Genomic DNA, 20,146 nt, shown 5'->3' with positions numbered 1-20,146 from the left:
TATCAGCACAAGCACTTTGTTGACCTGTTTGAAATCTAGGTATAATTATTGATTAGTAGAATTATATAAATTGCACTTTATTTGCGGCTTTGCACATGACATCATAGGTACTGTAAAGCATCTTTGCAAATTTGCACGTGATATCTTATGTACTGTAATGCACATGCACTTTATTAGATTTTTAAGATATTATCTGTGCTTTAGATGAGTACTAAAATGAAATTATTTTGGTCTATTGGCAGAGCCAGAGACGGGATGTGGCTTAATTGGGGGCACTGGCCCAATATTCTGTTGCAAATGAATACTGAGACCAACATAAAACTGGATTGGATGTGCTGATTTGAAAAATACCCCAAAGGACATTTGGAAATATATTTGCTCCATTAAGATTTTATCAAGGAAAAGCAACAGAGAGTTAAAAATGAACTTTTAGCAATGCTATAATAGTGAAAATCTATCTCTAGTAATTTTGGTATGGTTTTTGTAAATAATTAATTTGGAGCACATTTGAAATGTATACCATACATTGTGGTCTGGTAGTGATGTTTTAACTACTGGATAAATGAAGTGGTCTCAGCGATACATAGTGATAATGCATAGACATGCATAGTCTGTCATCCGTATCTATCATGCAATTACCACGTGACTTTGAATCTTCTGTTTAAAAATGTTTGATTTTATGTGACTTCTCATTGTGAGAAAGGCAGGTGTGCTGAAACGCGTCAAGCGGATTAAATAAACAATGCTTAATGGTGAAGCTTACCCCTGTGTCGGAGTCCGATTACTGCAGAAGGAGTCGGGAGTGGTTGAAATATATATATATATATATATATATATATATATATATATATATATATATATATACAAAATTACAACCATTTCAGCAACGAGAAACTCTAAGATGATTTTAGAACTCCTGCAAAGCACTAGAAATGGAAGCTTGTGCTGTTCAACAAATGTTTAACCATGATATTAAACATGAGCCCCAATATAAATCATTGCTGATTTGGGGCCTGGCGCTGCTACCTGCCCAACCATGCAGTGGCACCGGATCTTACCAGTTGAGGCATCTTGTCAAAGAGCTACAGGCTCTGTTAGTGACACTCCGGGTCGGTGCAGAATGAAAGTAGTTGCTGTTGGACTAGTAAGACATTCCCATTGTTGTCCGAAAACTCATCGCTGCTGAATCCCTCTGACTTGCAGTCTTGCAAACTTTACACCAGGATATTCTCCCTATATACTACATCCCTTCACTCTGGTGGCATTGTTCAAAACTCCCACAATCTCTGCTTGGGACTGCCTTCTTCTCTTTTGATTCATGCAGTTTTGCATTTTCACCTAATGGAAGCATTAGCAACTTAGGAATGATACCTCACTCCAGCACCTACTTCTTTCTAGGGAAGGCCACAAGAGCAACAATTCAGTGCGGCTGCCCTGCCTGATGAACGGCCACAGCTTACAGTCGACTCGGACTCCCGGCCTGTCAGGAGGAGATGAGGTCTCATGCCCACAGCTGCTATGTAAATGGGGTACCTCCTGTCATGAGCTCAAAAAAACACGTGAGGTACTAGTTTGTGAACTCCATTTTCCATAAGCGCCTCGGTTGTATTTATTTCATTTCTGTTTATAACCATGAAGGTTTCCGCGGTTATCGTCATGCGAGAGTTGTTGGGGTAGATATGAGTGACAGACTACAGTGCTTATGAAAACAAGATAAATATTTCTTCTACGTAGTGTAAACCGATTCTATTATGTAATATTAAAAAGTTTCGACTTTAACCATCTATATGGCTATTATTGTTCAATCACAAAATAGCTTACTTTCTAGTGCAGTTCCATGGCAGTATCGCTGGCCGGGCATGATCGCCCCCCTCAGCTAAGCTAAACAGTGGGGTGTATGCTCTGGGCTGCTGAGTGAGGAATCACCACCCCAACGGTGGTCGCAGTCCCGTAGTTCACTCAGCCGTGGTGTGGGGTCGGGTCAGGTCGACTCGCAGGTCTTCATTAATGCGGGTCTGAGCAGCAAAGAACTGTGCTAACATTGTTGCCAGCAGCCAAAACGTATAGTTGCTCCCAATTACCGTGACTCTAACAAACTCACTGCCCTGACATCACTGTGTCTTGGGCACTGACTGCTGAAGGCAGTCAAGTGTAATGCGCATGGCAAATCCTACATGTGTTGCATTGCAAAACTAGTGTGCACTGTGCGCTCCCATGCCAGATTTCAGGCAGGAAATGGTGAAGCATTAATAGCCAGTGCTCTGGCTTGACAGCTGAGGAGTCTCTCATATACGTGACTTTGCATTTCAGTGCGGTGATGAGGATCACCACAGTAAAATGGGTTACTCTAACGCATGATGCATGGTACTTGGCAGGGCTGGAACCCCATTGCATCTATCCATATCTCACATCCTCTGGGGAGCCACGGTGGGTTGCCTGTAAGAAGATAAATCACCAATTTCGCCCAATTTATGGTGTACCCCAAGTACTTACAGAACAAATAAAAAATATGCAGTATTCTATGAAGAGCTGTATTGGGGTTCGCCATGTACAATAGAATGTCGTCAGCATAGAGGGAGATTCTGTCTTCCCACTTCGAGGACCAACACAATCCCTGAATCATGGGGTCACCACGTATTCATACCGTCAGGGGCTCTAGCACCAGCACAAATAGCAGTGGAGAGAGGGGGCATCCCTCCCTCTTTCCTCTCTGCAGTGTTCAGACCCTGGACATGCTCCCATTTACCAACACCTGCGCCAGCGGTTCTGAATATAGGAGTATGATGCATGCTAGGAATTGCTGCCAAAGCCCTGTTTTCCAAAACTGCATATAAGACTGGACATTCAACCATGTCAAATGCCATCTGCACGTCCAGGGACACCGACATCGCATCATCACAGATGTCTGCTACTCTGCCTATGGCTCCATGTAGCCTTCTAAGATAGAGTGCCGTATTTTGACCCTAGCATAAAGCCGGATTGATCAGGGTGGACTAATAATTGTATAACCTGGGTCAGGCGGTTCACTAGTAACTTGGCCAATATATATTATTTCTGCATTTAGCAATGAGAGTGGTCTGTATAAGGCACACTCATTCAGTAGTTTACTTTCCTTATGTATCAGCACTATGTTAGCTATTCTTTAGTCCCTCTGGAATATTCCTTTGTCAGAGCTCTCACTAAACATTTGTGGGAGGAGGTGTGCCTCTTTCATACCTGTTAGCTTATACAACTCAATCGGTAGGCCATTTGGGCCTCACGCCTTCCCAGACCCAGACCAAATTATCTCAGACTCTTCGATTGAGCCCGTAGAGGCCGATGTTTGAAGCCATTCATAATGATCAGCGAAGGCATCAGTTATATTGTTCCCTTCATGGACTGTGGAGCCATCCCTCCCTTTAACTTTGAACACCCATCTCAATGCTGCTGTCCGCTTATCTAACCAAACCAGAATTTTGCCAGCTCTGTCCCCTACCTCGTAGAGGTTGTGTTGCTCAATATCTGCCTCTTGCTGTCTCCTCTGCAACCTCCTTAAATTCCATTTGTTTGAGTGCATGGCAGTGTCTCACAGACTCGCTGCTTTCTGAGATCGAGTCTCCAATTCCTGGAGTTCATGCTCTATTGAATCTAGCTGTGACCTTTTCTCTATTTTTTGACCTGCTACCCTATCCCCTTATTACTGTTTAGTATGTCTCCCAGAGAGGACAAGTCGAAGCAACTGCCCCTTCATTTTCGGATATATAGTGGTCTGTGGCATCTTGGAGTTTTGTCTTAATATGGGGCACTTTGAGATACCAGGGATTAATCCTACCCAGGCATGTTTGGCTCAGTTTATAGAGTCATAAAAGACACACACTGGAGAGTGGCTCAGATACATCGGGTGAGGTGGTGGGCACCGCGAAAGCAGGGCAGCTGGCGACCCAGGTACAAATATGATTTATACGTAATAGACTGCCATATGCCCAAGTGAGATAAGTATATTGCTGCGTCATGGAGTTAAGTGCCCTCCCTATGTCTTGTAGACCCATTGTAGACAAGAAATCTCTCAGTGTGGTGCCCATGTGATCCTGTTAGCATGGGGGCAACCAGTCACTCATGGCGAGAGGGCCGCATTACAGTCACATCTAACCACTGCCCTAAACTCGGGGAGATCTAGGAGCAGGGCACCCACCTCAGGTAGTACCTGGAACTACAGTCTAGGAGGAACATAAAGCAAGATTATATTAAAGGGTTGACCTTCCCAGTGACCTGACACCTCCACAAAGCATCCCTGAGTGTCATTCATAACCTTCCGGCTCGTAAAAGGGAAAGAGGAGAGCATTAAAAAGCCCACTCCCCTAGAGTCTCCAATGTAACCTGAATGTGCCACTAGTTTGTATCCCAACATGTTGAGTGTGTCAAATTGCGCTCCCCGAATATGTGTCTCCTGTAGTAGGACCACATCGGGCACATGCAGCTTCAAATAATATAGGACTATCCCTCTTTTTATTCTATCACCTAAACCAATTACATTCCAGGAAAGTATCTTAAACCTTTTGTTCAAACTTGGGGATAACATTCTCTCTCATATTTTGTAATATTTCTAATAATAAAGAGATTTATTTCCATATCTCGGAGCTTCAGTAGGCATAATGTCACCATTACTATCTTCTTGTACTTTAAGAAATCGCAGCTGTATAGGACTCGTTATTCGGGTAATCACCTTTCGGCCCAAATGTTTCATGGTAACGTCATCATAACTAGCAGTAACACACACAAACAACTCAAACGAACACCCATTGCATTACACCCTATCTGCCTTCATGCACGATGGACTTTAAACTTCCTGTCCCCCAAATATGCAGAGCGCCTTTGAACTCTTTCTTATGTCTTAACATCTGAGAAGCGTGTAACCAAACTACCTCCCAACTGCCACCCCTCCAAACCATGTGTGTAAAGTTATGGCCATCACTGTAATTCCAGAGTCAAACATCTGTCCTCAGCGGATTCTCTGGGATGTCTCTGTAGGATATAGTGTTGTGGGACCATCTTGATTCAGAACCTCTGGGGGATCTCCTCAGAGAGTGATGGGCAGTTCACAATTTTGCCACCTCCGGACAATTAGCCATGCCAGTCTATTGGTGGCATTCGTTCAGGGTGTTGCCATTGTCTGTTCCTGTCCGCCACTCTGTTCAACTATGGTGTCTCTATGAAGCCTGACAGTTTCCCAGGCCCGGTCCCATCTTTATTTCTCTTCCCTCAGGCTTTTTTTTCTCAAACAGTGCTCCATCCCTCCAACCAATTCCATACTTCCTCAGGTATTTCAAAGAACCATGTCTTGTCCTCGGCCAACACTCTTCATCTAGCTGGGAATAGCATTGCATATTTCAGTTCTTTATCTCTTAGGGCCTTTATAACTTCCAGGAAAGAAAAGCTCATTTTCTGCACACAGACGGTAAAGTCCAGAAAGAACGTGATTGGTACTATTATCTCAAGTGACCGGTGAGGCACCGCGCGCTGCCTGCGGAGTAACGTCTCTGTCCCTAAAATTGAAAATGCAGGCTATGATAGGACACGGAGGAGCTCCTGGTTTTCGTGTGACTCCCGGGATCCAGTGGGCCCACTCTACCGCAAAGTATTTTGAAAGGCCTCTGGGTTGGAGGTATTTAAGCATTAGATCTTCGACAAACACATCCACTGATGGGCCTTCTGCCTTTTCTGGAACTCCAATGATACGTACATTATTTTGTCTAGATTGACCTTCGGAGCCTTCAACTCTGGTTTCCAAAACCCTTACCACCTCTTTCAGGTCTCCCACTTGGGTTCACAGCGCCTTTGTCTCTGTCTGAAGTACTGCAATAGAGCCTTCGGTCTCCTTTACTGTGGCACCATTCTTTCGTAGATCAGCATGCATTATAGTCATCTCCGTAGTAGTTGAATCAATCTTGCCTTCCAGGGAAGTCTTTATGCCTTGTATTGCCGTTATTATATCCTGTAGAGTTAGGGACTCATCACTTGTCAGACTCTGTTTTGATGCCAGGGGCAATCGATCTTCTGTTCCTACAAGTGGGGCCTCTGATCTAGGCTGGGTGTATTTTTCCATTTTTGTCTGGAGGGCTGATCGATGTCCCTTCGCTGCCAAAATAATTGTTATTGCCTCTGTTTTGTTCTTGCTCCCATCTAGGAGCATGGCTTAGGTTCAGTGGAGGGGATCTTCACCACCGTCTAACAAAGGGTGCTGCTTCCCTTGTGGCCTGTTGGGCCTCTATCCCTTCCACTCATTCACAGCTGCTTCTAGCAGATCATCTGGGTCAGGCGTTTGCTGCTTCAACAGCTTATTCCACATCACCTATCTCCAATCCACGGTGCACCGCTAGCATTCTGTTCCTTTGCTTTCTCAAGGTGCCACATAATTTGTTCTTATGCACCAGTGACCAGGAAGGAATCAAGACTGCCTCCATTTCATGTGGCGTGTTATGCAATTTGATGTGTAAGAACCTCTACAACTCAAGACGGGCCACTACTCTACACTCCCCAAGGCCCGTTTGTGGTCTTATATTGTGGGGTTCACTGGGGGAGTACTGATTCGAGTGTGCTATTGTCAGGCTCTTCGCGCCATGGCCATTTGTCATCCAGGCCCCGGAGGGCAACTTTTGTTTAATGATCCCTGCGAACTCTGTCCCCCACCACTGGAACTCGCAGCCTCTGTTTCAAGACCGGCCTCGTTCTCCCAGGTCCGGTCACCGAAATCACTTTCAGAGGGTGTCTCCCTCTTCGCTTCGCTCTCGTGTGGGTGCCTTCCCGGGGCACGCTTTTCTCATTTCTGACGCTTTGTGTGCATCTCCACAGGGGCTTGGGGGGGGCAGCAGACCGAAGGGAGGTCCCCCCCGGGCAGTTTGGGAGGGTCAGGTGGGGGGGGGGGTTATCAGCAGTCCCGGGCTTTTTTCATATTGGGCTAGTTCTTTCCCTACCAAATGAAGTCCAAGCATAAATGCTTGTGGCTCCTCCCCCCGGCCACCATTTTAGGTTTGGTGCCCTGGTGGCCGGGAGGTTGAGTTAAGACATTTTTTGAGGTAGTATCAGTGTTTCGTTAATATAGTATTTTTTGACGTCCATTTATTGTTAGTAATGGCGGCTGAGGACTATAGAGTTTTGGAAGCCATTCGGCTTCTTAGTGAGGCAGGGAGGCTTGATTTGGTGATTGGCAATGTGGCGGGCCCGTCGCGGCCTCACTGTCATGCTTCTGACAGTGTGGCGGCGGTGGTGGCGGCCTGTGTCACTCCCAAGCGTTCTCGCTCGGGGGCACTGAGTGAACGCGGCCGCTCTCGTATGAGGAAGGTGGTCCAGGGCGTGAAGGCACGGAGGCCGGAGGAAGCAGTGAGTGACGACGCGGAGCGGTCTTTGGTGCCGGTAAGACCCTCTCAGGTTGGGGCTTTGTCCGTGGGGGGGCCGCGGGAGCTGCTTCAAGCTCCGGCGGTTTCACTTCGGGCAGGCTCAGTTCCGGCGTTGCGGGGGAAGAAGGGTGCGCAGCGCGGCAGCCAGAAGCGCTCTGCTTCGGCCTCCGCTTTGGAGTTGTCCGTGTTTGCACAGGGAGGGGTGGAAGGAGTTGGCGCGAGTTGCTTGCTCTCCCTTGCGCATACAATTACAGCCTGTACCGCTGGGTATTGAGGGGCAAGGTTTATCTGCCCTCCCGGCATTCGCAATGACGCCGCATTTGAGTGTGTTGGGGAGGGGGGCGAGTTTTATGTCGCCGACTCGTTCGTCTGTGGGGGGGGCAGGAAGGCATTGTGGGGCAAGAGGGGATTCAAATTCAGGTTGAAAAGGAGGTTTGTGATCAGGGTGCGATGGGGCAATTCAGCCCCCTGTTGTTTTCCCCTCCAGCATCCAATAGGGGTGAGGTGATCTCTGTGCAGAGTGGGTCCGTGGGAGAGGGGGAGTGGGCACAGATGGGGGGTTGGGAGGACATGTCTTTTGTGCCACGGGGTCATGAGACAGGCACTTTAACTTCCCCCTTTTCATTCCTTGGGGTCCACCAAGGGGATTTCTAGGAATTTGTTGCAGGTAGGCACTCTTCCTTCAGGTGGTGTGGTGAGTAAGAGGTCTGGAGTGGGAGCAAGGTCTTGGGAGGGGCTTGATGTGTTTCCTTCATGGTCTAAGGGTGTTCGGGAAGCTGGTAGGGGTAGGAGTGGTGCCAGTTTTGGATATCAGGAGGAATTGGAGGGGGTTGTTGAGTTGCGCAATCCTATGTTGGGGGGTCAGGCGATGGAGGGGTTCCGGACCAGGTGGTTTCAGGGGGCCAAGCCTTGGGTCCTGCGTCGGCTGTGTTACAGGCCATGCTAGATTGGAGTAGTGGGGAGGAGGTGGTGGAGCCTTCCCCTCCTCCTCGCAGAGTTGGTTTTTCTTCGGATAATGTGGTGATACAAGACAAGGGGAGTATACAGGGAGATTGGTCCAAGGATTCGATTGGTTACGGTGTGGTTGGTAGTCAGGGGCCCGGCACATCAGTCCAGCCTTTTTCTTTACAGGTTAGGGATCGGCGTGGGACAGCAGACTCGGTAGGGCGGAGTGCAGCCCATGGTCACTGAGGAGAAGGGAGGGTGGAGCCTAGAGCGGCACATTCCGTACCGTTGGGGGAGCCTGGCGCGGTCAGCAGATGCAGGTCCGGCGCGACCTCGCTGGCCCCTACATATCTTCACGCAAAGAGGACGGATTGGACTGCTGACAATCTTCACAGGAGTAGTAAAAAGTTGGGAGAGTACCGGCGTGTACAGTCGGTTCCCCCGTTAAGTGTTCAAAAACGGGTTGGCAAGGCCCATTCTTTTGTGGAAGAGCCTGGGACAGCTCATAAGAGGTTGTTGTTGTCAAGCCCTCCCCAGTTTGAGGAGCCTTTGATTATGGATTATTATGAGGATAGCCCCGAGGAAGGGGAACTGCGTGATACTGCTTCTGGGGGGGGAGGGCATTTTCATGCTTCTCGTAGTGTTTTACAGGCACCGGTGGAGGTGCAAGCAAAGAAAGTGGTGGTGTCCGGACCAGCTCGAGAGCGCGGCCCCGCAGGAAGGGTTCCTCCGATGGTGGACAATGCGGAGCAACTGGCATTGGGGTCGGGGCCAGGGCAAGCACCCTTGTAAAACCCCGGTGAACTTTGTGAACCACGGGCCAAACCCAAAATGGTGTCTGTGGGGGCTGGGAGTGAATCGTTGGAGGGAGAGACGGGAGGCAAACTGTATAAAGGTTGCTATGTTAAGGATCAAGGAGTTGGCACAGGTGATGGGGAGAGTGCGGTTGCTAAGGTTGAGAGTGGCACGAACACTGAGTCATTAGGAGTTGAAAAAGATCCTTTACATAGCAAGGAGTTGAAAATTAAGAAATTACCCTATATGGGTGTGGCTAAGCCTTTAGGGGCTCATTTGATGGTTTCTACTAAAGAGAGGATTTGGAAAGGTGAGTATGTAGAGCTTTTGAAGTTGCTACATAGGGAAGTGCGCTCTAAAGAAGGCTCAAAAGAGGACGAGTATGAGCTGGCTAAGCGCCCTAAAGTACCGCTGACTATTGAAAACTGGACGTCAGTGTTTTTAATTTACGCTAGCGCATATTGCGAAAAGTTTCCAGAGCGCTGCGTTGCTTTATTCAAATACATGGATGTTATCAGAAAGGCACAAATCACTGGTAGTGGCTTTGCATTGGCTCAATATCACGAGGAGTTTAGAGCTCGTATGGCTTGGGACCCTGATGCCAAGTGGGGCGTATTGGACACAGATCTTTGGCAACACACAATGGGTGTTTCAGTCGGTGGTAAGACTATTTTCACTGCTAGCGACTTACCATTGGTTTATCGGCCCTTTCAGGGAAAGCCCACCAGGGGAGGGGTGGGAAGTACATCAGCTACACAGTCAGGAGGGGGGTATGTTGGGACTTTAACAAAGGTCTGTGCTCAAGGGAATTCTGCAGATTTCGACATGAATGTTCTCAGTGTGGTAGGAGACACCCATCGGTTAAGTGTTGGGGGCCTCGAACAGTGGGCGGGCAACAGTGGTCCCAGCAGAGTGCTAGCGCGTCCGGTACCTCTCTGCAATCCCAGGCAAACAGAGGGGGAAAGAATGCTCCAGGGGTTGGGCCCAAAGGCTCGTACTCCGGTTAAGTTGGATCATTTGACAGACAGTCTGAAGGGGTACGAGGATATGAGAGCTCAAAAAAATTTGCTGACAGGTTTCCGAGAAGGTTTCAGATTGGGATATTCAGGGCCTTGTGTGCGGCGATGGTCCAGGAATTTGAAATCGGCTGATGAGCTTAAACCAATAGTGCAGGACAAACTGGATAAGGAAGTGCAAGAAGGTAGGAAGGCGGGTCCTTTTGAGGACTGGCCTTTGGAGGACTTGATCATTTCACCCGTAGGAGTCATTCCCAAAAAAGAGCCTGGGCAGTAAAGGTTAATCCAACACTTATCATGGCCGGAAGGGGGTTCAGTTAATGATTTCATTGATGAAGAGTCAGCTTCAGTGTCCTATTCTTCGGTTGATGTGGCCATGTCTTTAGTGGTGACAGCAGGTCCTGTAGCGGAAATGGCAAAATGCGATATAAAATCTGCATTTAGACTGCTTCCAGTCCATCCTGAATATTGGAGTCTTCTGGGTATCCATTTCAATGGAAAATGGTACGTGGACAAGGCACTGCCAATGGGTTGTTCGATGTCCTGTGCTCTTTTTGAAACCTTTAGCACTTTTGTACAGTGGTTTTTCACTCACCAATCTGGTCATGAGCTAGTTACCCACTACCTAGACGATTTCTTTTTTGTGGGGCCCCAGGGATCCTCTGCGTGTCAGGCTGCATTGGAAAAATTTCAAGAACTTATGGAATATTTGGGAGTGCCATTGGCGCCGGAAAAGACCATGGGTCCTTGCGCGACCATGTCTTTTTTGGGCATTGAGCTCGATTCAAGGGCAATGCAGGCTCGCTTGCCACAGGATAAGAAAGTGAAAATGTTGGAGCTTCTACAGTCAATGTTGGCAAAACCAAAGGTTACTGTGAAAGAGGTACAGGTCCTGTTGGGTCATTTGAATTTTGCTTGCAGGGTTGTCAGAGCAGGGAGAACTTTTTGCAGGCATCTGGGCAGGGCTCTGTCGGGACATGATTTGCCTCATCACCGTGTGAGATTGACTGCTGGAGTGAAAGAGGGTTTACGGATGTGGTCCACCTTTTTGCATTCATTCAATGGAGTCCCTTTAGCTCGGGAACAGGACTGGTTGTGGGAGGTCCAGATTTTCTCCGATGCGGCAGGCAGTGATGGTTTTGACTTGTATTGGCACGGCAGGTGGTGCGCGGAGAAGTGGTCAGACCAGTGGAAAGATGGAGGTAGAAGTATTGCTTTCTTGGAATTGTTTCCGGTGGTGGTGGCCTTGACACTGTGGGGGCAGGAGTTGGCTCACAGAAAGGTTCATTTTCGCATTGACAATCGGGCTGTTGTCGACATTATCAACAGACAGTCTGCCAGGGATACTCAGATATCTGAAACTGCTGCGAGTCTTTGTGTTGGGGTGCCTTAGGTATGACATCAGCTTTAGGGCCCTACACATTCCTGGTGTGGACAATGACATTGCGGATGCTTTGTCTCGTTCACAGTGGGAGAGATTCCATGGGCTTGCCTCGGAGGCGGACAGGACACCGACACGCATGCCGGAGCACCTTTGGGAGGTCGGCAACACATGGTCTTACAGTTGGTGGTAGGTTCGTTGTCTTCATCTACTCGAGCCGCATATGACCTGGCTTGGAGGAATTTCTTGGCGTCAGGGGCTCGCAGACATGAACCTGGTTGGAGGCGTGTGGAAGATATAGTTAAATTCATTCTGTATCTGATGGATAGAGGGTTATCTAGGGTTACCATTGCTGGGATTTCTTTTATGGGTAAACTCCTTTGGGGATACTCTCCTTCGGCTGGTGAATTGGGGAGGAGATTGTTGGAAGGGTGGGCTCGTGAGCACGGAGTGCAGCAGTCAGTTCGGAACCCCTTGTCCTAGCAGAATTTGGCGCGGGTGGTGGCGGCGCTTCCTCGTATTTGTACAGATGAGTTTGAGGTTTGCCTGTTCTCCACGCTCATGGTGTGGATGTTGTTTGGCGCATTTAGGGTTTCAGAGTTGTTGGGTTCTAGGTTTAATAAAGGTATTGGGTGGGCGGATGTTCATTTGTCTGAGAAAGGTGTGCATTTGTGGCTGCATCGCTCAAAAACTGATCAAAGGGGCAAAAGTAAAGGGCTTTGGTTAATAGCATCTTCCCCCCCCTGTAACATGCCCCTTACAGTGGGCCAGGAGATGGTGTACTGTTTCTGGGGGGGCCCTGGAAGCTGGCGTTTTTCAACATGCAGATGGCTCCAGGGTCACTGAATATCAATTGCGCATGGTATTGCGCAAAGCGTTGAGGAGCATTGGTTTGGATGAAAAGAAGTATGGCACCCATTCTTTTCGAATTGGGGCAGCGACTGAGGCGCATAATCGGGGTTGGTCTGGGCAAGATATCATGCGCTTAGGGCGTTGGTCCTCCAGGTGTTTTCAGCGCTATGTAAGAAATGACGAGGTCGTGGCGCTTGCGTCATCCTCGTTGTCTTAAAATCTGATGCTGCTTTTCTCATTTCGGGTTCGGTGGCTGGTCCTCGGTCAACGGCTATGACCATTTGGATTGTGGGTCATTCATTCGTGAAGTGGGCACAGATTCAAGTATGGAATAGCTATTTTGTTTTAATGAGCGTTTTTTCAATGTGATATGGAGGGGTAGAGAGGGTATGTGTTGGAAGGATTTGATTCCTGCCCTTAATTCCTGGTTGGGTGGAGGCAAATGTCCTGATGTTTTAGTAATTCACCTGGGGGAAAATGATCTGTGCAGGGTGAAGGGAGTGGTTCTCTTACGAGCAATGAAGAAGGATCTTTCTCTATTGCAGCAGCAGTGGGCGGGTTGCCATGTTTTTGCGACGGAGTTAGTCCCTAGGAGATCCTGGAGAGGGGCTCACAAGCCCAAGGCAATTGATAAGGCCCAAAAAAGATCAACCTAGAGGTTTCCAGGTTTTGCAAAGATTTGGGTTTTGGTCGCGTGACGCATAGTGACATTCGGTATGACGCAGTTGAGTTCTTTCGAGATGACGGTGTTCACCTTTCCAGGTTGGGTATGGACTTATATCTTTTGGAGTTGTGAGAAGTTCTGTCTCGTTGTTTGAAGATTCAGGAGTTTACTGGCTAATTCCTCCTTTTGTGTTCTTTAGTGTTTTTTCGCTGTCTGTTGGGGGGGCAGAAAGGGGGGGTAGTTCTACCCCCCCCGCTTTCTGGGTGACAGGGTTTAGTTGTGTTTTTGTCAGGCTTGGCAAGTTTGTGGTTGATTTTTACTTGGTTGGCTCATTCGGCAGGGGGAATTGGGCATGATGACTTGTTGGGATGGTTACAGTGGTTGGGGGACCAAAATGGGTTTGAGGGCAAACGGTGGAGTTTGTTTTATGGTTTGGAGGGTTTGATAAGTTGAAATGTTTATGCAGGGTTTTTGCATTATTGGATTTGTAATGATGTAATGTTCGGGTGGGGGCCGGGTCAATGACGTTTAGGGGTGGGGGTGGGGTGTGGAAATTAAGGAAGTTATTATTTAGTGAGGACTAGTTTTGGAAGGCGTTGGCCGAGGTTTCTAATTTGTTAATGTGCACCTGTTTCAATAAAGCGGCCTTTTTCACACACAGAAAATTTGTCTGCGGTCTTATTGCCCTCCTCACCCCTCCCTCCCAAGGGGGACTTGGGGGGGGCAGCCGACCGAAGGGAGGTCCCCCCCACGGGCAGTTTGGGAGGGTCAGGTGGGGGGGGTTATCGGCAGTCCCGGGCTTTTTTCATATTGGGCTGGTTCTTTCCCTACCAAATGAAGCCCAAGCATAAATGCTTGTTGCTCCTCCCCCACGGCCACCATTTTAGGTTTGGTGACCTGGTGGCCGGGAGGTTGAGTTAAGAAATGTTTCCCCCCCTCCCTCCCCTAGCTGTACATGTGTGTAGTTACATGTACTCTGGTGCATATTTTTGTTCGTTCTCCGGTTTTTGTATTCTTCAGTTTTTCTTCTTTTTCTTTCCTTGGGCTTTTTTGCTGGAACAGGTGGACATGGGGCCTTTTTTGTGTTATTTTGCCGCTTGGAACAGGTGCTGTGCGGGGTTTAGTTGTGTTTTTGTCAGGCTTGGCAAGTTTGTGGTTGGTTTTTACTTGGTTGGCTCATTCGGCAGGGGAATTGGGCATAATGACTTGTTGGGATGGTTACAGTGGTTGGGGGATCAAAATGAGTTTGAGGGCAAACGGTGGAGTTTGTTTTAGGGTTTGGAGGGTTTGATAAGTTGAAATGTTTATGCTGGGTTTTTGCATTGTTGGATTTGTAATGATGTAATGTTCGGGTGGGGGCGGGGTCAATGACGTTTAGGGGTGGGGGTGGGGTGTGCAAATTAAGGAAGTTATTATTTAGTGAGGACTAGTTTTGGAAGGCGTTGGCCGAGGTTTCTAATTTGTTAATGTGCACCTGTTTCAATAAAGCGGCCTTTTTCACACACAGAAAATTTGTCTGCGGTCTGCTTGCCCCCCTCACCCCTCCCTCCCAATACTCACGGATCACCAGGGTGAGAAGCAGAGCAGCCGATCAGTCAAATCCACAGCAGCCACAGTCCGTACAGCAGGGTGTTATAATGAAGAAAGATGCGATGTCCAGACGTGTAGAATAGGATCACAGCTTTATTAGATGTTAGTCAGATCCATTGTAAAGCCCCACCAGGAGTAGGTTCTCTACAGCTCAGCCCTTCCACACCAACTGACATACTCTTCTAAACCAAACACTATCAACATTCTATTTGACATCATCAGTGGTTGAGCAGCAGGGAGAGAACTTCTGCAGGGAGGTTGTATTAAGTAAAAGTACATTATAACACATCCCCCTTTCATAATGATAGAAAACAATTAACACATGTGAAGATGGTAAAATACATGTTCCTACAAAAGAGGATGTAATAAGAAAAATTATACATCATCTCTATATTAAAAATGATCATAACAACAAATGTAGGAAAGTTGCCAAACATACATATGAGGACAAAGGAAAAATGGATGAGAACTCAGATGCTACACCCATCTCCCTTTCATAATGATCATAAACAAAAGAAAGTTAGTTAAATTAAAATATATATCAAAACCAGTGGAAACTATCCACAAAACCTACGTCCCAAACTACGGGCACAATATGAGTCCAAATGTACCACAAACTAAGGCACAAACCAATGAAAGAACTAGGTCTACCCAAAAGAAATGGAATAAGACACAACCCAAGCTAAGAAAGGGTAATAAAACCTCCCAAACACTCTAAAAACTAATGTGGGTATCTCTTAACCCAAAGCAAACATTTCTTGGTTTGCTAAAATCCAAAGCAATATATAGTGAGAATCTCCAAAGCAAACATAACCTGGTTTGCTTAAACCCAAAACAATTATAACAAGAGAAACTCCAACTTAATGTGCACATCACAATGCGCAAGCTAAACACAACTAGAAGGGTAAAAAACAAAAAAAGAGAAGTTACACTAGAAGAAACCTTCTTTTGTGTGCACCCGTAACACACAGTCCGAAAAAATACTCTACGTGCGTATCTATAATGCACAGTCTAACAAATTCCCAAAAGATACACTAATAAAGAAACAGCCTCATATCAACTTGAGAATCTCCAAACTAGCGTGCACAACCAAAAATGCACAGTTCAGAAACGAAAAACAAACCAGGGTATCCTTTATCCCAGAATACAGTCAAAATTTCCTATAAAACTATAAATTCAAAACAAACATATTTTAGGTATCCCTTCAACCCAAATATCATGAAGTGAGAGCTCACACTACCTGAACTAATAAACAAAACACACATACAAATCCCAAAAACCCTTCCAGATCTAATAAAATCCTGACACACACTCGAATATACAATTGACAAAACATGGTAATGCTTCAAAGATATACAAACAATGGGCCAAAGCAAGGTTAATTTTTGGCTTCACATCACTCTCAAAAACAAGACTATGTTAAATAGAATGCAGTGGAAAATAAGCAGTTACAAATAAATAAATAACACTAGCTCCGGTGAGCGAATTCTCACCCGGGATCATGTTGCACAGCTCCACGTGGACGGCACCAAATTACGCTCAGAAGTGTAGGAGTTAAAAGTTCCAATGTTCTTCTCTCTCTCCATGCAGAACATTCCATGTTAAAGGTTGGATCCAAACTGTCTAATAAATGCTTTGCGGCGTCAGAAGTCCGACAAATTGAAGCATTGTACATGAAATAGCGTGAACCAAAACAAAATGGAGACACGTAAACTTGACGCAGTCCAGAGTGGCTCATGGATAAAATTTGCACAAATACGTCCACTGCAGCAGAGAACTCTCGGAGAAGACTGACACCACAGAGCTTCGCTAACTCCTCGAAGCATTCTGAACACGTCATCAAAAGGACAACAGACGGGAAGGAGAGAAGATCACTGCTGGCCAACCGTCGACCAACGGACAATGGTATCCAAGACGGTGAGTAAACGAACTCGGAAAGGCACAGCAGATGAGAGAACCGGTGTAGTCGAAGGCAGGACGAGCAGGGAAGCAGGTAACACATTGTTTTCACGAAGGCTAACGAAAATTACTTTGAAGAATGTGATAGAAACACATTAGTACCACCCAGTGGCTGAAATGAAGTACTTCTCTGCCGAGGGTCGATTTTTTTTTTTTTTTTTTTTTAACTGATTCACACACTGCCAGTTCACTAATTATTCAGGTTGAGATTGACTTTAAAATCTATGTTGATCAAAAATTATACTTTCCTCCAGCTGCCGACACATTAACATTGCTGGTTTACTGCATGAGGAATGCAGACTATGACACAAACTATAACGTGCTTCCAAACCAAACAGTTGATCAGTTCATTAAATTTAAACTGTGAATCAAATACGGGAACTTGATGTGTGCCTCCCAACCAATAGCCAAAAATTCGGGTACATTGATTCAGACCAAAACAGAAGACAGCTGGGCTCTCTTGAGGGTTTGATGAAGGGAAAATCCAGAGCAGTTGCCAATCCTTTACATTAAAACAAGAGGGCTCTCTTAAATTTCCATTAAGCTAGATCAGTTATATGCTGACACTTTCTTCCCAGGCTGTAGGCAGGCAAATAGAAACTGGCACAATCTGGCAAGGGCGACCGTTGGCAGGGTCACTGGTGGGGCAATTGGGTGCCTAGTTTCATAAAATCCATAAGTTAAAGTTCACTTACTTGAGTCTTTTAAGTCCCATAATTTCCCAAACAGAAGGAAAATTATTTTAAATTCCTTACTCCTTCAAATCGGCATCATTCACTTCAGTATTTAACAGTCAATCCATCAAGGTAGCTCCATGGGTTCTTTGCATCGTCGCCAGTGTTATAATGAAGAATGATGCGATGTCCAGACGTGTAGAATAGGATCACAGCTTTATTAGATGTTAGTCAGATCCATTGTAAAACCCCACCAGGAGTAGGTTCTCTACAGCTCAGCCCTTCCACACCAACTGACATACTCTTCTAAACCAAACACTATCAACATTCTATTTGACATCATCAGTGGTTGAGCAGCAGGGAGAGAACTTCTGCAGGGAGGTTGTATTAAGTAAAAGTACATTATAACACAGGGCTCTCATTCAACACCAACATTTCATTCGACTCGCCTCTATCTCTGCCACTGGTCTGTGTTCTTGGTGCCCAGGTGGTGCGGCTGCCAAGAATAATGCCTGGTTGCCTGACACGTCGCATCTTTCCGGCTCCTCTTCACTGCTCCTTGGTGGTTCCATTTCCGACGCAGGGTGCAGTGGCTCACTCGCTGCTATAACGGTCGCCTCTGAGGTTTTCACGCGTCAGAGCACTCTCTGAGATCAGCTCCACATCTACGGTCTTAGGTGGCGATTTTCGGGATGTTTTATCAGATATTTGGGGGACAAGCATTGATTCTTAATATTTAGTCTCTCTTAAATATTTCTACATCAGCATAATGTTCGGAGCTTTTCCATTTCCCCATTGACTATGTTGTTTCTCAGTGTATTATGTGTGATTTGGTATATTTTTATCTTCCATATTTGCAATATAGTTGTATTTGTCCATTTATCTTCTATATTGTTTCATGTTCGCATTTAACATCTTCATTTTCTATAATAACAATCATATATTGTTTTAAAATAGGATTAAAAAAGAGAAAAACGTACCATATGCACTTTGTGTCACACATCACAGTTGGGAGCCAGAGAAGGCTATCCTTTCAAGCAAATCCTGTGAAGAATTCCTCTCACTGCGATCAGTATCTGGAATTGCAATAATCTTCTTTCATCTTGGCTTGCACTGAGAGTTTGAGTTGCTAAACAGAAGAGTCATTAACTCAGTCAATTGAAGGCATATCATGCTTATGATGATAAATCTAATTGCCCATTTTACAGACACCTGCTGTTAGAAAGACTGATTTCATCTTTTATAATGATTTTGATTTAGAGGTTTGTCTGCTTAATCATTTATTCACTGCTCAGGGGCATACCATTCTAATAGGAAAATACATTATATATCTTTCTCGTTCGCTAAGTCATAATATGACATTGAATAATTTGTGTTGTGAAGAACGGTAAAAATTGCTTAGGCTGGTTTAGGCAGGGGCTGTGTTACAATCATAGTGGGTCACCTGCTAGCATGAACGTATCTGGGCTTCTAACATGAACTGGTGCTTAGATTGGTTCTGCAACAGAAGGGGCTTGCAGGTGTAGTTTGCCTTATTTGTGGATCAAAACAGAGGATAGTAGGTAGTTCAAAGGTATAGTTCTAGGAATTACTTGAAACCGAATCTATGCATTTCACCCTAACACTCCTGTAATGTTGCCTGATAATGCTAACCAATACACAAATGTATTTATGGGTATCTGAAGTAGTACTCCTATAGTACTACTCCATGTACCCACATGTGCCTTTGTAAATTGATCCCTCTCTATTTTTTTGTCAAGATATGGCTTTAATGAGGCTAACTCAGCTGCAAAAGTGTACTGTTGTTTTTGTGTGTTATCAGATTATTCTTTCTTTTTTAGATGTATTTGGATGGTGTCAGCATTTTAATAGTCAACTTGCTGAGATGATACACGTATCACGATGCCCCAAAATATTGTCTCATTCTTGATTTATCTTCTATGAATGTTGTATTTGTTTACTTGATAGTTTAAAATCAGCATTTTGAAAAAAATACCCCTATATTTGCTAAAATGTCAGAAGAATCTTAGAGACGTATTAGGTATCCGATGCACTGTTCATGTTTGTGCAAAAGCACACTTTTAAATAGGTGCAAACATGAACAGTGTGCACGATTACAATTAATGCCTCAATTACTTACCGGTAATTGCATTACTCTGAGTCCTACTCCCTCGCTTCCATTACTTGTGCATTGAGGCATCCCTGCCTCACCAGACACCCATACCACGTGATTTATCACGCGGGGACTATAAATAGCCCCCATCCCCCTCCAACCTCCTGTAATACCACATAGACCGAAACCATACCAAAAGGTTGGCCTGGACGACCAGGAAGGGAGGGAGGGATGTAAGTTATGGAAGCGAGGGAGTAGGACTCAGAGTAATGCAATTACTGGTAAATAATTGAGGCATTACCTCCTCGTCCCTCCCTCGCTTCAATTCCTTATGCATTGAGATGTACAAAGCCAATCAGGACAACCAAAGAAGGTATGCAAAAACAACAAGGAAAAACCATCCAGGAACCAAAGTGGAAAGAACCTTGTACCCAAGAACATCAGCACAGTCAGCCTCCAGGCCAAACCTGTAACAAGAGGCGAGGGACAACGGCGAAGCCCAGGAGGCAGCCTGGCAAATCTCAGAAATGGAACTCCCTCGGACCCCCGCACAGGACGCAGCCATGGACCGAGCGGATCAACCAGGAACCCCCAAAGGAGAAAGGAGCCCTGACGCCATGTACGCCAAAGCAATAAGAGACCGAACCCAACGACTCAAACAAGGAGTAGAAGGACGCAAACCCCGACGCACAGGCCCAAAATTCACAAAAAGCGAATCGGAGTGAGGGAAAGGAGCAACCCGCTCCAAATAGACCAGGAGAGCCCACCGAACATCCAAAGAGTG

General features: G+C 46.1%; 1 protein-coding gene across 11 annotated transcripts in view; it reads right to left on the bottom strand.

Moving 5' to 3' along the window:
* The window catches only part of MLIP (muscular LMNA interacting protein), a 1,868,253-nt gene that overhangs the window by 1,439,564 nt on the left and 408,543 nt on the right, over positions 1-20,146 (bottom strand). The window contains exon 3 of one of the 11 annotated variants that reach the window (XM_078647957.1): positions 18,230-18,378. The exons of the other annotated variants lie outside the window; for them this stretch is intronic. Within the exon in view, the coding sequence (XP_078504083.1) occupies positions 18,230-18,232 (3 nt within the window). The 5' untranslated portion in view covers positions 18,233-18,378. The remainder of the gene's footprint in view (positions 1-18,229; positions 18,379-20,146) is intronic. 11 annotated transcript variants of the gene reach the window in all.

Source organism: Lissotriton helveticus, chromosome 6 (genome assembly GCF_964261635.1).
Source record: "Lissotriton helveticus chromosome 6, aLisHel1.1, whole genome shotgun sequence".
NCBI lineage: Eukaryota > Metazoa > Chordata > Amphibia > Caudata > Salamandridae > Lissotriton > Lissotriton helveticus.
The sequence above is the reverse complement of the archived record's forward strand: the minus strand, read 5'-3'. Positions and strand labels throughout refer to the sequence as shown.